The sequence below is a fragment of the Nesoenas mayeri genome (genome assembly GCF_963082525.1).
Source record: "Nesoenas mayeri genome assembly, chromosome: 2".
In the NCBI taxonomy this organism is placed as follows: Eukaryota; Metazoa; Chordata; class Aves; order Columbiformes; family Columbidae; genus Nesoenas; species Nesoenas mayeri.
This window is the reverse complement of record NC_137543.1, coordinates 42,982,443-43,002,448: the sequence shown is the minus strand read 5'-3', so window position 1 is coordinate 43,002,448 and position 20,006 is coordinate 42,982,443. Positions and strand designations below refer to the sequence as shown.

Genomic DNA, 20,006 nt, shown 5'->3' with positions numbered 1-20,006 from the left:
TGAAACGGCAGACCAAGTATCTAAGATTCGTCATCTTAGTACCAAAAATAGGCAGATGATCTGGAGTCTCTCATGACTTACCTAAGAGGCACATAGCAAGCATTCTGCTCATAAATTTTCATCATAAAAAGGACAAGATTGCAATCATATGTGGAAAGTAAGGTTTTAGTGTAGAACTGTGTGAAAAGATGTGGAAGAGACATGAAAAGCAGGAAAAGAGCATCTAACTAGCTAGGTGAAAACCGCATCCTTATGCATCTGAAAGCAAAATTTGACAAGTAGTCATAAGCTGACATTTCCTAATTTTTCAGTGTTTAAAAACTTAACCATTGCAAAATTTGAAGCATATGCATTCACAGTATACACGCATCAAAAGATCCGGTATTCTGGACTAGCCAAAAATCAAGCACAACACTGTGCATGTACTTACACTTTACCGCTAATTTGGAAATTTTCTGCAAACTCTACAGTGCACTGTTAGAAGGTAAACAGAAACATATTTAACTGCATACATCACAGCTCTGGTAAATTATTTTTGCTTATGAAAGTACACTTATGCGCAAGAGCTACAAACATAAGGATTATAAATACAATGAGTATCACAAGGTCTAAAAATAAAGGAGGGAGTTTTACTGCTTAGTTGTTTTGTTGATTAAATACTTTTAAAGGTACAATCTCTGAAAAATTATTCAGTCCAATTTAAGATGGCTTAGTATATACGAAGAAAGGTTATTTGCAGCTTGTAACCTTTTTAAAAGCATAGAATTGATTTTAGGCAGTTGGTTTCAACTGAAACTAAGTATCTTTTTTTCTGTGTCCGGAGCACAGAAAAGTTCAGAAAATAATATTTTTTTTTTTTTATTTTTTCTTATCAGGAACTTCTTTGCTAAATTCAGTATTCATCATAAGCTATTTCTACTATTTCAGCCATTGTGTTAGAAATACAACCACTATTCGTGAGAGACATTGCAGTCAATTAATGCTGACCAGCACCCTGCGAGAGGCATAGCTCAGCAGCCTCCTGGTTACCACTGCAATCACATTAGACACTACGCACCGACATTTCAATTGTATAAATTAATACAGGCTCAGAGATGCAAAGGTACTTAAGACTGACTGCTTCTCCTTACACATCAAGGATCTTTAAGCTCTTGTATTTGTTCTTTCTTGATATTTTTCCTACAGTGTCTGTAGAAGTGGTAAGCTTGTGTTAAACTCCAACAAAACTGAAATGCTTGGTTATACGAAACCATAGGTGGTAGTTCTGCAGCTAATCTTCACAAAAATAATAAATTAATGGCCCGAAGGACTCTATTACAAGTACAGAATTATTATACAGAACAAAAATTTGGTGTGTATGTGTTCTGGTTTCAGCTGATGTAATTTTCTTCCTGGTATAGTGCTGTCGTTTGGATTCAGAATGAGAATAGTGTTGATACCACACTGATGTTTACCTGCTGCTAAATAGTCAAGGACTTCTCAGCTTCTCACATCATGCCAGGTGCACAAGAAGCTGGGAGGAGACACAGCTGGGACAGCTGACCACAACTGGCCAAAGGGATATTCCATACCATATGACATTATGATTAACATATACTTTCAGAGAATAAGGAGGAATGGGGGGAGTTTCAGATGATGGTGTTTGTCTTCCTAAGTAACCGTTATACCTGATGGAGCCTGGCTTTCCTGGAGATGGCTGAACACCTGCCTGCCCATGTGAAGGGGTGAACAAATTCCTTGTTTTTCTTTGCTTGTGTGCACAGCTTTTGCTTTACCTATTAAACTGTCTTTGCTTTACCTATTAAACCCATGAGTTTTCTCAGTTTTACTCTTTTGATTCTCTCCTTCATCCCACAGTGGGTGAGCAGCTGCATGGTGCTTTGTTGCCAGATGGGGTTAAGCCACAACAAGTTGCTTAGAGTAGCCATAGAAATAATAATTAGGCAGCTATCGTATTTCTTGCATTTAAAATTAAATATAGGTATATATATATATAGGATAATGAATTTTTGAGTGGAAAATTTTAAAATTACTCAAATTATACCATCAGTTTCAACTCAGGCTTCAAAACAAATGACTACATTGAGTATTTGATAAATTTATTGTAAACTCAAGACCTTTACTGAAAAAGTCAAGGCAATTCAGCTTGAGAGGGGGGTTGGACAAGACAATCTTGGGACGTTCTTTCCAACCTCATCCGTTCTGACCCTGCTTGAGTGTGCCAGCATTAAACCCCATTTTTAGCCAGTATTTCGAGTCTAGGGACAGACTTTCCCATGCTCCTCAGTATTTTATGTGGATGCTGTTAATACAAGTGAGTGTTAATACACTGAGCGCTAGGGGAAGTAACTTTATCTTTTATCATTTATCATCACTGCTTTGGGACTGCAGCACAGCTTGTAAAGTGATCTAAAGACATTGTTGACTTAAAATGTAGTGCTGAGCTCACTGAAGTTTAAGAGGTAAATGTAGCTTGAAAAGGCAACAGTTTTTGTACGGTGAATACTCTGTTTCCAAAATTATCAATTTGGCACTAAGAAATAATACACTGTATTACTATTTATTAATGAAAAATTTATAGAAATAAGTATTATGAAGTACTATTCAATTTTTGCAATAGCTATTTAAAGCCCATCTGGCTTCTAGCACAAAGTCCACAAAAGAAGAAAGGATGCGATGTTCGGTCATGGAGAAAACTGACGCTGCAAAAAGGCATGGAATCATTCTGCAGAGCAGAAGGCAGACTTCCAGTCCTGCTTTGCAACATATGTAAAGACAATTGTATTTAGGGAAAACCGTATACTTAAGTGTAAACTGGTCCTGCTCAAGGCCCATCTTAAGATTCAAGTGAACCACAGCTGAATTATAAACAGCACAAGCTCCTGACTTGAGACCTAGTGCAGAGCAGTGCAAAAAGCCACGTGTTTCTCAGAGTATTTAAATACAGCCTTCCAAAACAATGAAAGAAAAAAAAAAAAAAAGCACCTTTTACATTATCACATCCTTTTTGGTTTAAGCCTTCAAGATGACATTTGCTTTCAGTCAGCTTTCTCTACCATTCATGCTCCTTTTTGCGCTTTAAAAATATAATTGCCTTTGTCTAAAGCCAGACTTTTCAGAATAAACACATTAGCAGTAGCACAAGAGGCTTTTTTAGTAATTAGCAAGTTTCTAACACAGAGCTGCACAAAAGAATTAGAGAAAACTCAGATCATCAAATTTATCCTCCAGCTTCCTCCCACTGAATACGCTCCTCATCCAAATTATAAAGCTATATACAAAGTTTTATTATGAAGCAAGATGAAACACATAGGTGGTGCATAACAAGCATAGTTTCAAGAATTAGTAAGGCTGTGACATGCAAAAAATATGTAAACTACATTTTTTTCAATGACTGTTCAGAATCATTACTGAATATGTTACGAGTTTGTTTGACAGAATTTCCATTTTGAATATACATAAAGATTATAAGATGAAACACATGACAAATATTCCTAAAAACTAAAGCCATTGATGTTATTTATATTTTTAAAATATGATGTCATGTAACAATAACAGATACATCCTGGCATTCTTTTAAGTGGCAGATATCAGCAGGGAAAGACTTTTTCTTTCCTTATAGTTTGCATTACAGTACTTTATTTTAATCAACTTATTTAGGTGCTTCTCAAGTTCACTTTCATATATTGCTCATGTGTTTCTGAGTTATATAAACGTCAGTCATGCCTTTGTCTATCTTCAGCTAGAAATCAAGCCAACTTTCATGGTATCATAAATCTTCCCTGCTACTGTCCACATATAAACTTTATATATATATATATATATATATTTTTTTTTTTTTTTAATCTGGGCAACAATGAACTAAGTCTAGAAAGCTCAGTTTTTTTACAACGATGAAAGAATGCATGACTTTGGTTTTGTTTTGTTTTTTATTTCTCAGAACTTGAGTTCTGTACTTACTTCTACGCTCCAGACGACCATCCCAGAGTCTGCAACAAACTGCATGGTACTTTATCCACACATACTAGCAAGACACTCAGGTCTTAGTGGTTAACAAGATTAGAGTATCAGAAAAACACTAATTTTTGGATGCCCCAAAACAAGGGCAGCTTGTAGCTGCACAGTCCTCTAGGGCCATCATCAAATCTGCAGTTTTATCCAACTTGGAAGAACTTGACAACCACATCCTTTTCTCTGTGGAGGAAATTTCGGGCAACCTTTTACTTATCTTTGAAGTAGGATACTAAAAAATAGAAGAGTGGGATCTTATGCTGTAGTGCTGTGTTGCACGTTGCTATGCAGATCCATTGCTGCTACTCAAGGAGTAACTGTCCTCCTAGAAATGGAAGGACTCAGTGACTCTTAGCTAGGCCTAGTGGCTTCTGAGAGACAATTAGTCCCCAAAGGACAAATAATATTCAAAGCAGTAGGAAGATTATCTGAGGCTGGCAAAACTTTGTCATTGGGGTAAAAGGTATTACGGTTTCTAAACACGCCGCATATTAGAAGGAACGAATCCTGCTGCACGTGCACATTCTTAAAGCACTTGTGACTCAGTTGACTAATGGACAAGACAGCATCCAAATCACAGACAGAACTGAATTCCCATCTAGCTGAATATCAAAAAGTCAATGATAGAAAAAAATATTGCATCACAATTTTTTTTTGCTTTAAAGTTGTTCTATAGATCTATGCTATTTACATATTTGACACTTGGCAGTACTTAACAAAGAGAGCACATTTTTTTTCTAAGTAATTTTAAAATAAGTCAGTACATCAACTAGCAAATCTAACAATCAGGCAAAAATGCAACTTGACAAAATGACATTCTGTTTTCCAGAGATCAATTGTTTTAAGATTTATTTCATCAAAGGTGTGATACAATTACAAGCCCATGCATTTCATAAAAATCTGAACTTAAAATTGTTATGTAACAAAATTTTAAATAAAGCATATACAGAAGTTTCTAAGTATTCAAGTGGACTGGTTAGTCTGGAGGAATATTATTTGCAACATATGGGCAGAAGCATTGACATTTTCATGTGATCTTTTCTTTATCTCTTTTACTCCTCCACTCCACACCTTCTGAAGATAAATCACAGTTGAATAACTCTACGGATTAAGTCCTAGACATCAGCTCCTAGTTGAATCCTGAGTTTCACTTTCCGTTGGCTACACATTTATAGTACATCTTTTCATACTGTTATTAAAAAAATAAAATAAATTAGACTACATTTTTAAGATGCAGATAGTATAACTATTTTGAAAAATGTCACTTATCAGTTTAACTTGCTGACAAAATTAGTATCTGTCTACTAAAATTCTTCTTTATCGTTACAAGGTAATTCTTGTAATTTCTGAATGCTGTTGAATATTAATGTCTCTTGTAGAAAACTTAGGTATTTCTATGTAATGAAACTGCAGAGAAATCAGAGAGAAGCTGCAACAGACTAACATAAAATAAATATTATAGATAGTATTTAAAGGCACACAAATACTTCGAACACATACAGTTTCAAATCTTTATTGTTTTAAAATTCTACATGTCTTTTACAATTACAATAATTTGTTACTTAAATGACTCTTGTATGGTTAATGTACAATGAGTTTTTTCCTGAAACTCAACCATGAAATACAATTTCATCAATATGATTTTTCTAAATAGATTAATACAAGATTTCTGTTTTGCTGGGAAGAACAAGTGCTTCACGCTCAACAAACGGCACAGGTGTCTTCCCTTCAGAATCTGTGTGATCAATCCATCGAAAGTGCTTTTGAAGATTGCAGATCTAACTGTGACTGATTTTCACAATCAGTCCATCAAATTACAAGTTTTTTCTTGAACGTTAAAGAGCATTTTCATGTAATGAAACAAGTTGCAGTAGTTATTTTTATTCATCTACTGAGGCAAACTCATGTTGAAGAAAAATTATATGATTATCTGCATGCAATGAACACTCCTCTTTAAATAGTTGATGAATTTTACACATATAAAGAATCTGTTAAAGAGTGCAAGTACTTTGATAATGATTTCACAAAAGGACGTATGCTGGTAATAATGGTAACTAACATTTAACATCTAAATACAAGCTAATGTATATTCAACAGGCAATTAACATGGCCAACAAACCATGTTTCATGTGGTTGCCCTTTGCGAAAATGAACTCATTTGGTCCACACTCCTAAAGTTATCTGGGTAAAAAATTGGTACAATTAGGGCCAGAGTTTTTGATGAACTTCTTGTTTCTAAAATGTGACCTGTTAAAAAGTAAAAGCAGTACATCAATGACGTATCTTGTCACATGACCTCAGTATAAAAAGATGGTCTGGTATTTGGAGCGATGAACGAGCACTGAAGGACAAGTCAAAAAAGAATGGAGACAGAACAAACTAAAATTTTATTGTTATACTTTCTTGTTCCAAGGTACTGCTTTCACTCTGTAGAATTTTGTACCCAAGGGAACTTTAAATCTGTTTTGTGCCTACAAAAGAAAAAAAAAATCATCAAATTACATTAGAAATGTGGGATTATTCCTGTGATTTTTATGTTTTAAAGCAGATACTAATCTACACCCCTCAGTATTTATGAGACCCTTTGGAGTTTGGCAAGGTTCACGGCAGTATGGACACAACTACCCAAGGCACTGCTCCACTTAATTCTTTTTTCTAGTTCCCCTTCTCTTGCTGTTCACTGACTAAAGAAACAGAGCAGGAATTGAAGAATCTAAGACAATTTTCATTTCTCTTACTATGTAGAGACTACTTTTGAAAACTGTTACAAACGTTAGGTGTGATTTTCTTCTCAGTTGATTTTATCAGCTGATTTTCCATTCCAATTTCCTTACCTTTTTTGCCTGGCAATATTCCTTTTCCATTACTTTTCCTAGCACCCAAGGTCTCCTAGATGCACCTGAAGCTAAAGAGACAACATATTACATTCATTATGGTTAAAGATTATTTGCTAAAAGGATCTCACTGAAAGCAGAAATTCTTCAAAAGAACTTTTTTAAATAAATTAATACAAATTAAGTAAGTTCCAATGTTGAGATAGGTCACTGGCATTTTTAAGCAAAAACTTTGATTTTTCAGTTTAAATTTTGTTTTCAAAGTTAACATTTGAGAAGACAAAAGCAAACCAAAACTGCAATTTTTGAATTTTGAAGTATTTCAAAGGATAGAAGGGCCATTATTGACCTTACTGAAACATTCAGTTATATTTCTGTATTAGTGATGGAAATTAGTTACTTGTAAATGATAATTACAAAGCCCTGCAAGTCTGCTAGTTTTGGTTCAGTCTTTGAGAGCAGCCAATACTGCTCGGAAAGGAGAAAAGTGAAAAACCTCAATAATAAACTGACAGGTGAAAAGAGCAATAGTGGGCATAAGTACACTTTCAGTTTGTGTCCATTTCTGTAACAGTAAGAAGACATCTATTTGTCTTGTATTCCAAGAAGTTATATCCATTTTATTTTCTTTGCACTTTACTATCACTAATCACAGCATGAATATCAAAAAAGATGGAACAGCTCACATATGAGCTGCATAATACTAAAATCAATCCTTTTCTAAACATGACTATTTAAGACAAGTTGTATCTAGTGACTAGAATATGAGTCACTTGAGAACCAGAGCTTAAAATTTCAATCATTCAAGATTAATCTGGCTATTGATAATGGAGCAGATTCTGCTTTACTGCACACTCCCTACAAATCAGTGCCAAGTATTCATATCTGGCCTGAACGCTCTACAACTAATATCTAAATTACAAATAAACTTCAGTGTTTTTGAATTTGCTTGTCTGAAAGACTTCATTGATCTAACAAAAATGGTGAGAAAGATGCAGGGTTATTTTTCCTTGCAGTTGCAGATTGAAAGCTTCCATACCCTGAAGATAAAATACAGTAGAGAAACCACGAATTCCTCAACCAATTTCAGTGTTGTCAAAGCATTAAACGTGCTCTTAATGTAGGCAAAGACAACCTATGATAGCCTAAATCCCTGACACTTAATACTGCAGGTGGATTGATACAGAATTATTAACTAGATATGTACATGTTTTCCCCATAGACAGGTTAACATACACAGGGTGTGTACAAAATTGGCATCTCTCTTTTTTCCTTTTTTTTTTACAGCTTACTTTGAAGACCCAGTTATTTTCCCTTATTTTTCCAAGCTATTAACATCCATATACATTTCTGATGTAAAATATTGTGGCTTGAAAAATAGTTAGTGTCAAAAGAAATAGCAAAAGCTACAAAGCTGACAGCTAGCTATATTACATACTTCTCATATTTATCACATATGTATTTATAAAACTGCTTACTAAATGTTAGAAAGTTAGGAGTGCTATTTGTAGAAGGAGAAAATAATTGGAAGTAATCTGACACTTACCACACTCACCTGGTTTGAGATCCAGTGCAGCAAGAGATTCTGAGTGTAAGAAATATAAGGTTGGACTAACAGTAAACAATACATAGTTGTCATGCCTTTCATCCAAGATTATGAGAACCAAATCTCCAACCTGAAAACTGGAGGAAAAAAAAAACAAACACAAGGAATTTAACTAAAAAAAAAAAAGCAAAGAAGCTTAAAACTACATGAATTATACAACATTTTTTTTTCCGAGTACTGCAAGGGCTGAGATTTAACTGAACAGCAGCACAGATGTTTGTACTTCTTATGCCAACTCACATACGTTTTACATTTTCTGAAGTCAACAAAAAACTTCTATTTTTAAAAAGTGTGGTTTTGAAACGTTTTTCTACATACATCAGCTGAAACTATTGTTTTCGAAAGGACGGTTTTGCTTCAAAATATGAACAGAAATACCTAACAAAATATTAAGGTTTCAATTTCATATTATTTTTATTCACCAATATCTATGGCAATGATCACTGTAGCAATGTTTACAACTACTCTTAATGTTTTAAGCTGAAGTCAAATTGAACATGGAAAAATACAGCAAAATATTTAAGTCCCACAAGGTACTATCCTTATGAATTGTGTAAAGAAAGGCACAGAATTAAAAAAGCCATTGACATACAGAAGCCAGAGAGGCACTGCTTTTAAAAAAAGGGTTTGTAATATTTGCTTTATGCCCAACTGGGCTGTCAATAACTGACAGCTAAACTATGGAGATGACCTATGTATCTTTTCAGCACAGAGGAAGAACAGAAGAATTGCGACATTCCTTAACTACATACTTATTACTGAAGGCATATCCATCTGTTTATATGAAAATTAACATGTACTTACTCTCTAATTGCTATTTTTTCAGAATGTCTTGAGGACACTGATGACATGCTCTGGGACATCTATAAAAAAAGAGGAAAGCTATACAGTACTGGCAAGTTATGATGAAATGTACATTGCAGGTAGCAATATGGTTAAGATAAATTACTCATTACTGATTTCAAACAGTGTAAATTCTTGCAGATCTTATATTAATTCCAGAAAACATTATACCTTTTTGTCATCCTGTTGTGTAGCAGCTTTGGTTAGTTGGTTGTGGTTTTGTTTTGTTGTTTTTTTGTTAGTAGACACCTTTGACTGTGAAATTTCTTACACAACTGACTTTTTATTATTTAAAACTGAGAAGTGATTTCCAGATCAGTGGCAGTGAAGATTTGTTCTAAGCAGGCAGAAGACCTAAAACACAGCTGCACACTCCAACAAAGAAGCCACTGGCTTTCTGAAAAAGGCTGTGGGTAAAACATGTTTATTGCCATTAAACTCTGGATGTTGAACTTGATTTGGTCTCTCAGTTTTACTAAGGACAGTCACATAATCTGAAGTTTTTTGTAGTAGATGGAGCAGCACTCCGTAGAATAAAACTGGAGTCAGATTTACTAAGACCAAACAAAGGCTCAATTACATAAGAATGTGGACATAATTCTTATCTCCTATATGCACTATATCTGCCTTTGAATTTGTTTAAATTAACTAATGCTGGCACATGAACCAACAGAATAAAGTAGATCAAAAAATGAACAGAAGTGTACATACACTTTCTACAGTAACTGTGAGAGTAAGAAATGAAAATGGGTAATGCTACTTTATATGTACAAAGGGATACATAGCATGCATACAGGCAAACAGAAAAGCTAATGCAAATATATACATTTTGTTACTCTTTGGTGACTTCCTTAGAGAATGCATAATTGCCCTGTATAAACTCTGAATAAAGGTCTTGCAGTTTTTCCATAGGTTCCTACTTCCTGGACTATTTATACATGCCACTCAAATCTAGATTACTCATATCTGAAGTTCAGCGCATGATTCTTCAGCTGTTCTTGTTACCTACAGCATATTTCCTATTTTCAGCCTTCTCACCCACTTCCCTGGAAACAGCACCAGCCCATCTTAACATGAGCTTGAAGACTATTCACAGCTGGTTTCCTTCATCAAAGAATGAGTTCAAATTGAATACAGTACAACAAAAAAAACCTCTCAACTTCTGATGACATTTTCAGCAGTTTTCTTTATGGAGCCCAATTTTAGATTTATTTATTATTATTTTTTGTAATTAGAGACTAGATTTCTTTTACTTATTCTCAACTGTACTTTTCTTGCTTGAAAAAGTTGCAGCTAACAAGAAAATTGTCAAATTCCTGAACGATATAGGGAAATTATATGCAAGTGCCTGAGAGTTCCCTTTAGATGTGAAGACCAAAGTTTTTCTGTTTTTTAAAACTGAAATAAATGTTAAATTAAAATGCCATCTAGCCTGATTTCTGTGTAGTTAATTTATAGCTTCTAAGGAAAATGGAAAAATTAGAATATTATGAATATTTACATGAAAACTCAGTACACTATATTTTATTACTAGAGTTCTAATAGACTTTAAATAGAAGAAAAGGTTACATTTCTCAATAACTTATCTAAAACAACAAAAATCCTATAGCATTCCTCATAGTAAAAGGAAGCCCTTTTTATCTTTTATTGCTTGCGGAGGCAACCCACAAGTTTCGTTGCAGAAGTCAGTGACCTAAGAATTTTTTCTTTTATTGTGCAGAACCCCTTCTGGGTTCCTTATCTGAAGTACCTGGATATAAATGAATATTGGTATTTAAGTGTTGATGTATACTTCTGTTTTAGAAGCATATTTGGAAGCAGGAGGGGAGAAAGGAGGATGAAGAGATAATAAATACAAATAGTTTATTTTATCTATCTATGAAATGACCATTTTATAAGGAAGAGATTGAAATGATATTATGTCCCTATGCCCATTTAGAAACCAACTTTGAACTGCTTTAGACACCAATGAGTTACTAAGTTCTCCTACATGGTTTGGTATTAATCATAACCATAAAAATGTTCACTTTCATTTTACTCTGAGATGACAAGAGATCAAGAGTTTAATTCACGAAGTCTAGAGAGGTTTAGAAGACTGTCCAGTGTGTTTTGAGGTTTTTTTTGTAAAAACTACACTGAAATACCTTTTGTGCACTCCATTTACACTCTGAATAAAAAATTCCTTTTATAAAATATGCTTTTAGATGTTGTACAGTCTTTTCTTAGGCCCTGCACTAGCAGGGTTATTTTGTACAAGTTTTAATGTGGAAGGGAAAGTGTTTGAAAAAAAATTGTAATTTCATACCTAAATAAACTATACAGTAAATCTCAATCCTATCCCAGATAGAAAAATGGGAGAAGCTTTTCAAATACTTTTATTATGAAATATAACTTGTAAGTACACAGATATGTGTTCCTACCAAACTCCTAGACATCACCTGTCACGTGAAGAAAGTGAAAACTATGGCCAGTCCAACCAACAAACTACCAAAGGATGTGTCTGTTTTGCATACACAGCAATTTTTTTTTAAGACTAAAGGTTGACCTGCTAGCAAGGATAAACTGTGGAATAATAAATAAATAAGTAAATAAGGATCCACAGTGCAGGAATCAAGGGAACTCTGTCATTATATTATTTTTCCTTCCATAAGAGTTGACTGTTATTTGAGGGTTTAAGACAATGGTTGTTTGTTTTGCCAAAAGTCTGTCCTGGTTGTGTTAAAAACAAGTTTCTCTTTTAGTGAATTTGCCTGTCAGCTAAAGCCTTCATATTAGCTGCATTTTCCTGGAGAACCAGACACATGTTTTGGTAAACCTAGCAAAGGAATGCAAACTTATTGATAAGCATGGATGGACATCTCACGAGAGGGGCAACGAGAAACCGGTGACCAAGAAACTGACCAACTGTGTATAACATTCCATTCACGTGAATACTTCATAGAAAAGTGGGAGATCACGAGGATCTTGTCCCTTTCCTTTTCCCTTTTTCCCTTTCCTTCTTCCTTCTGCTTATGGCCAACATTAGGAGAGGACCTTGCTAGCCGTCCCTGTGAACTGAGGCCTAATGAGAGACTGAATCCAGCTCCGGTTGGCTGTAGAGTCCAATCCAGGACTTCGAGTGCCGGCTCTGCAGTTGCTGAGACTTTCAAGATTGGTTTTGTATATTTTGTATTATTTTCTCTATTCTTATTAGTAGCATTAGTAAAACATTGTTAATTTTTTCAACTCTCTTCTCTCTGTCCTTCTTTCCCTCCCGATCGCCTGTCCTGAGTGGGAAGGGGAGAGAAGGAGGGGCAAAAGGGGGAAGTGGAGGGGAGAGGAGGTTAACAATACATCTGCCAAGGTTTTATTGTCACCCTGCAATCTAAACCCTCGACAAAGTCTCACAGCTTTCAAATATGATAGGTGCAGCTTTCCAAAAACTATCTCTAGGTTATTGCTAACACCCCTAGTTACATATAATGTACAGGAATATTTACATTCTTGTAAACCACCTTCAAACTACCGTTGTTGAAAAACGGAGCCACGGTGCCACTGGAATTAAGTGCCTGCACCCCAAGCCTGGATGGTCTCTGTTCTTTGGGAAGAAGTCTCTTTCTGTGAATCTCTTCCATTAGAAGACTGCTAAGTTGACTTACCCCTGAAGTTATCAGGTTACTTGTCACTTTTCTTAACGCTTAATAAGTTAATAAAAATCACATTTTTTAGATTTTAATAAACATAACATTTGTAAGCTTTTCTTATTTTTCATGAGACTTAAAACATGCATTATACAAATACTTACCAATCGTTGATTTAATCTCTTATTTTCCTCTTCTTTCAACTGCAAAGTCTGAAAGAAAAACTTACTTGATTAGTTAATACTTCACACTGTATAAACATTTTGAAAAAGTTTTGATATGGCCACAGCCAAACTACTTATAGAATATACCCATTTACTACAGCCTTCAGTTTTAAAACAATATCAAAACATCTTTCCAAAGACATGTAAAAAGTGTGGCAATTACCACAGTGCTAAAAAAACAACTGCTAAGCTGTGCTTATCTCCATACTCATCCTTGTCCTTAAGTTAGAAAAACATTTCACTGACAGTACAGCAAAAGAGATGTAATATGTTAGTATTTTATACCTTCCACTTGTGACAAATCCTTTGTAAGCAGATGACAGAATAAAGCATGTAAGCGCTGCTAGTCAAAAACATCCAGACACTTGCATCATATAGTGCCACAATCCATTAACAGAAAACATTCCTGGTCTCTAACTGATCACAGATATTTGTCTAAGAGATCTTAGAAAGTTGAAAGGTAAAGACACACTGTTTTTTTTTTTTAAGTTAACTTCGAAAAGACAAGAAAAATGCAACTGTAATGAAGTTAGACACAACCACATAGTTAAAAATCACTAGAATCTGAAATATTCCAGTCTAACTGTTAAGGGTTAACCTGGCCTTTTATCAATAAAAACAACTTTTATTTTATCAAAAAGGTTCAATTAGTCAGTGTACAATGAAAGCTATGCTTGATTGTAACAGAAGTGAAAATTTGAAGTATATATCGGCGAGAATCAGGGGAGGGTGAGGGATAAACTTGCAATTGTAGCCTGTAGGCAGATGACAGTTACTTCAGAAAACTGGAAGTTCAAGCATATTCATAACAAGTGCTATTTCATTTTTTATAGAGGCAATACTGTCAAGATGATAATGCACCCCAGGCAGAATTAAAATTATTTAAGTAGCAGCAGCTTAAGAGGAGAAATTACCTATTTCCAAGAGAACCGGGTAAATCAATTTTAACTCCTGTTCAGCTGCTTTGGACACCTTAATTCCAAAAAAATAATCAAAACTTTTTTTGCTATAGAAATCCCCCAGATCAATGACCTGTCACTCCTAAGAAACATTACACCTGACTCATTCATACTGAAGCCCACATAAACAGAATAAGCAAACTTTAAGCTAGGTCAAGTATAATGTATTAATACTTATTTTTTAATTACTTTAATAAATTATACTGATCTGAAATGAGTACAATGAAAAAACATATCCTGAAATGATAATTATATGCCTTGCAGATAATGTATTGCATCAGTATATATAACTGACCACAGCACAACTTCACAAATATATATATATAAGCACTTAGTTGTAATTCTTAACATCACAAACAATCTACTCACTCTTTCTAACAGCATTATCCTCTGTTTTTCTTCAGACATATGGACATTTTCACTAAAAGAAAAAGAAGAAAATGGATAGGGTAAAAACTAATTTCTTTTTTCCATAGTCAAAAAATGTATTTTCCACCCCCTAATCTTCACTCAATGATGAGTGCTGTGTATTTACTAGCACAGAGGGAATAGCACAGAAAGATACCTTTAGAATCAGCATCAACATTTCTGGCAGGTTTTTGGGGATTTTTTCCTTTTTTTTTTTTTTTCCTTTACACTCAAGTAGCTTCTTTGCTGCAACAAGCCAGCGAATTCTCAGTCACTGATTAGTTTATGAGGTTACATGGGGCCATTCCTGCATATTTTGCATGATTTTCAAAGCATCAGGATGAAAGATACAGCTCCAAATGCTTTGGCAGTTAACCCTTGACATTGTGGTTCAGCTCTGCTACATCATATTTTCCTATCCTTTGTAGTTTAAAGGCCCTGGCACTCTCTGGTAGAGAGACACTAACGTAAATTTGCTAATTGTGACCATTTATCTGTGAGATAAACTGAGTACATACAATTAAATTATATTTTGAAAGGCAGATTAATAGGGAAGAAAGTATCTTTTGTAGTTCAGGCTGATTTGGCTGGGAAAAGAAAATGGACAAGTTTTTGGACATTATAGTCCATTCATTTAGTCTAACAGAACATGCCATAAATCCAAGCAAAATGCCAAGTAGAACTAACAGATTATAGTTAAGCCATGCTAATCATTACTTCATTTCAGTTAAAAGGCTGTTTAGCTCTTTCTCTGCCAGTAATCGGTTCTGAACGGATTCTCATAATGCTCTAAGCATGATAACAGCAAAGTAAATAAAAGAAAATACTTCTGCAATAGGCTGGATTCCTGACAACAACCAACAGGACAACTTCGTACCAGTCAGAATTGTTTAAGTTCAGAAGACTTTGGAGTCATGTACTAAGACCAGATCACAGTTTACTGGCTTCACATGTAGACTCTTAACTTCTCGTAAGGCATTATATGCCAATAACAAAGTGCACTGCTATTGTAGGGCACCCAAAATAGAGAATATAATAAAGTTGATAACTGCAAAAAGACTCTCAGTTTCCTCTGATCTCTATAATCACCTGAGTATTTCAAGCACAGCTTCAGAAAACTACCTGCAAACTAGCCCTTGCCTAATCAAACCTCCATAAAAAAGGGTGATAAACAACTAAATGCCTGTGATATTAACCTATTATTTGAATCTGTTGTAAATCCAGATTATCAACCAGATGTAAACACAAACAAACTAATCTTAAGTGAGAAGTTTATTTTGAAGTATGTAAGTTGCTTGTCCTGGTTATTTTCCTCAAGTAAGAGTTTAAATCATTGCAGTTCGTCCCCAATCCCATCACGCCTTCTAGTAAGTCAGCAGTACCTCACAGCTGGCAGTACTGATGATTCAGAGATTATATAAACAAAGGGATGCCAAATACCTGTCTTTCTCTCCAATAATACAAACCAGCGACCTATCGAGGCCACTTAATCAGCCTCAGTCCCATTACTCATTTTGAATCCTGAGGATTCAGCCAAACGTCTACCAGGCATCCTATCGCCCCTTCCTCTTTAGCGAGGAATGTCATTATTCTATCTTACAGCGGACATGTACATGAACAATCAAAGATGTTTGTTTGTTTGTTTTTAAATGACACCCAGTCACTCTTCAGAAGATAGGCCAATAACATGCAGCCACCCAGCTCATTCTAGGCCACTGTTAAAGTTGCTCTTCTCCCATTTGACTAACATTCCATATACTTGGGTCTTCTTTTTTCATCTTATAATTGGGAAGGCCCAGTTTCACCTTTAAGTTGCATACTTCTGTATTTCTATCACAATGCCCCATACTTACTGCACAGCCATCATACTGGTTTCCATTGTGGAGTCCATTCTCCCTTCAGCTGCAATGTCAGACACCAGTCTGTCAGTGTCAGTGGGAAGATCAGCTGCGCAGGCTCCACAAGCTTCTGAAGCTGCCGCTGAGTAGGTTGATGGAGAAAAATTACTACTTCTCAGTTTATTAACTTCTTCTTCAAGCTTTTTCTTCTCTTCAAGCAAGCGAGCTCGATCTTCAGAAAGTGTTTCAATCAAATCTATGACACAAGTAAATAAAAATTCTTTTAATTACAGCAGCACTAAGGATTATAACCAATCTGCAGCAAATGGAATTGTCCTAATAGAAGAATTGAATACTTTTTCAGAGCTTTGCTTACCCTTATCCTTTTCTTGTTGTTGTGTTAGCATTTTTAACTTGTCACTAAGATCATTAATTATGTTTTCCTTTTTCATTTTTTCTCTTGCCAAAACAGTGTTAAAGTTGGTCTGAAAACAGAAAAAAGTATTACTGAGATAAGAAATGTACTGTATAAATGTAATATAATATATACCACAAGAACAAAAAGTACAGAAGATACATGTTTGAGTTACTTAAGTTATAATTAAACAAGTAAACAAACTTGTTTACATATTACTTCAGTGACGAGATAACTCACCTGGACATTTAATTTTGAGGTTTCTCTGTAACAATTTGGTTTTTTACATTTTTACTCCTCCTATTCTCTCAAACCCAATATAAACACGTAGCACAATTATAAAGAAATCATCATTAAATAAAAAATAATTAGTAAGTTGTTTTATTTTTTAAAACACAATGCTTTATACTCCAGTTAATGCACCACAGTTGCGTGTTTTATACTAAAACCAGTTACTTTTTGGATTAAAATAGTTACTTAATATGCACTGTATGTTACATGTAACATAAAATATCATTACTAATACACTAGAATTGCATTAAAAAAAGATTTCAAGTTATGCATTAATACCTCAGTGAACAATTAATGCTGAAGTCACACAGGAATAAGAAGCTAACATAATTCTTCTGTATCAGTTTGACCCATCTTCTTGAATCCTTCTACTAACCTTTATGCCCTCAGCCCTTCCACTCTTACAGTTGTACCAAAGAGACAGACAAAAACTACCAACCACCATCTATTAAAAGGATATTTTAAATTATAATTTCTCCTTCCTTTTTTTTTTTTTTGTGAATTTTAAGATTAGTCATGATCTGCCACCTATCAACTCTCAGTCTTAAAGTGCAAGCTATTTAGTGGGCTACACATTCCACATAGCTCCGCACAGCAGCTTTGGGTAAATCACTGCATTAACAAAACTATCATGTACCACAAGCATAAGTAACACCTCCAAGTTTACTGAAAAAAAAAAAATATTGACATCAAGGGTGACGTTTAATAACCATTGAACTTATTTTTTTAAACAGAGGGTTCCATCTTTCACTGGGATTTGCAGTTAGCAGCTCAGAACTTTCCCTTCCACACTCTGCTGTATGAATGAAGAACATTATTAGATAGTGAGGAAAATGACCTGTAAAGTAGATTTTGATGGAAAAAGAAATCTTACGTTGCCAATGTTATGTATAAAATATTCCAATTAGATATATTACGTAAGGCTCACTTCATATTAATGTCTGCAGTCCAAAAATTTAAAAAGATTCCTTTCTTTATAACTGTCTGCAACTTTCTGCTGTCTCCCTCAAGTGGTTCATAGTATTCATTCATTACACTGTCTCTTTGTCCTTATTTGATCCTTCTACAGCTAAAGTAAGTAGAGGTGCTTAAATCAGAAAATCCTTTCTTAGTGTTTAAATGCAAAGCTGTAGATAATAGCTGCTACTAAGACAGATTTAATTTAAGAACTGAAAACTCACTTACAAAAATCTGAGAGGCTAAAGATGTTTTGAAAGGAAAAAATGTGTGGATACATATATAATTATTAATCCAGTGCAACATGATTTTGTATCAAGGTGTGGAATACCTAGTGTTGCTAAATTCATTCAGTAAAATACATCACTTGCTTTGAACCTCAAACAGCACCTGCCCAGGCTAATAAAGTTCAAAAAGCCATTAAGTAGCATTCCAAACCAATTAGCATTCCAAACAACTAATCTTGTGCTGTTCACAAATTTTGTGTGGTTAACTTAAATGATACTTAACTGTTACCTTTTTGGAGTTCAATAGATTAACTGATAAAAATTTACAGCATTAGCTTAACAACATAAGCAAAAGATAAAAAAATAAAAAAAAAAATCAATGTGGATTGTCCATTCACACATACTAAAGGTGAGATTTTTTAATTTTTTTTTTCTTAACTATCAGATTTCATTAATACATCATATTCTTGTTCCACGTAACAGTGCAAATTTAAAGTATAAATGTTATGCAGAAAAAAAAAAATCCTTAACTTCAAAACAGCAAAGGAACATGTAATTGTCATCATGGGAACAAAAGTAATTTTAATAGAAAATAATCAGCTTTACCTGCTGTTCTGCAGTGAGCGATGTTCTGATGTTCTGCATTTCTTCATTCTTTCTTTTCTCTTGTTCTTCAAGTTGCTCCAAGAACTTCATTTTTTCTTCCTGAAGTTTCTCTTGAAGTTCAGCAACCAAGCTTGATTCAGCAGATGATTCAGTGGGAGGACTTAAAAGAAAATGTTTAGGCTTTAAATTTGCAGCATACACAGAGCCTCAAAATACACGAAATAAGCAAAAAGTCATGAGACTTTCTTTTCAGAAATACTGCAGAATTTGGAGAAATAGCAATGATCACAATAGAAAGAAAAGCATCAACAACTTTGCAGAGAAATATTTTTTAAAAACTATATTATTTTAATTTCTATTATTCCTCTACAACAGAATTGTACTTAATATAAAAAAAAAAAATCTCTCAAACCTAACTCTTCATCTCCATACACGTGCCAATGGTTTTATCTCATAAGAGCAGCATGGAGGTAAGATCTCCTGACATTAGGTAGGCTGCACTGAAAGCAAAACATTGTGTCCTAATATAGTAACATCCAAAAGCACAACTCAGAGTGCTAAAAATGCTCCAAGAACTCTTCTTGCTCCATAATGCAAAGCTTCTCTGTTAAGAACAAGAGCCACAGAACCTCAGAGACACCAGAAAGATTCAGCATGGAGAATATGAAAGAAAACTGAATTGCAGAGGAGGTAGGGAACCTAAAATTCTGATCACTACATACTGAATGGGAATTTGGGCATCCATGAAATGACCAGTTCCAGCTACTTCTACAGAGTCTTTGCTTCACCATATGATCCAGCACATATCTACCTCTGTTTCCAGCATCAATTCCCCCTATCAAGTTAAAGCACAGGATAAGTTTGTCTGAGAAACATGAAGAAGAGCTATGCCTGCACCTTACTTTACAAGTAACAAAAATTCACCCTTATTATTCCAGGTTATCTAAACCCAAAGCTGTTAGCTGCACTAAACCAAAGCAGGTATCACCTGCCTCTCGGACAGGCTGCCTGGACTACTGGCTGTTTGCAAATGACAGCCAAGTAAAGGATACTGTTATTCCACAAAGGGTGCTAGCGCAGTGCCAGTTTATAAACCTCATCACTCTATCAGACTATCAGGTTTACACACTTAATCTGCAAATGTCTCGGCAACTATGGCAATAGTGA

The 20,006-nt window shown here is 34.7% G+C and overlaps 1 protein-coding gene across 7 annotated transcripts in view; it reads right to left on the bottom strand.

Moving 5' to 3' along the window:
- Positions 1 to 6,379: 6,379 nt before the first annotated feature.
- Positions 6,380 to 20,006, bottom strand: part of RB1CC1 (RB1 inducible coiled-coil 1) — an 80,093-nt gene continuing 66,466 nt past the window's right edge. For 6 of the 7 annotated variants that reach the window (XM_080338839.1, XM_080338837.1, XM_080338842.1 and 3 more), the window contains 9 exons: positions 18,840 to 18,999; positions 16,720 to 16,828; positions 16,359 to 16,599; positions 14,467 to 14,518; positions 13,079 to 13,126; positions 9,256 to 9,314; positions 8,392 to 8,528; positions 6,846 to 6,916; positions 6,380 to 6,482 (listed from right to left, as the gene is read on the bottom strand). In XM_080338839.1, coding sequence (XP_080194965.1) covers positions 6,405 to 6,482; positions 6,846 to 6,916; positions 8,392 to 8,528; positions 9,256 to 9,314; positions 13,079 to 13,126; positions 14,467 to 14,518; positions 16,359 to 16,599; positions 16,720 to 16,828; positions 18,840 to 18,999 — 955 coding nt within the window. In that variant the 3' untranslated portion in view covers positions 6,380 to 6,404. The remainder of the gene's footprint in view (positions 6,483 to 6,845; positions 6,917 to 8,391; positions 8,529 to 9,255; positions 9,315 to 13,078; positions 13,127 to 14,466; positions 14,519 to 16,358; positions 16,600 to 16,719; positions 16,829 to 18,839; positions 19,000 to 20,006) is intronic. The other variant, XM_080338841.1, reaches the window with a different exon arrangement.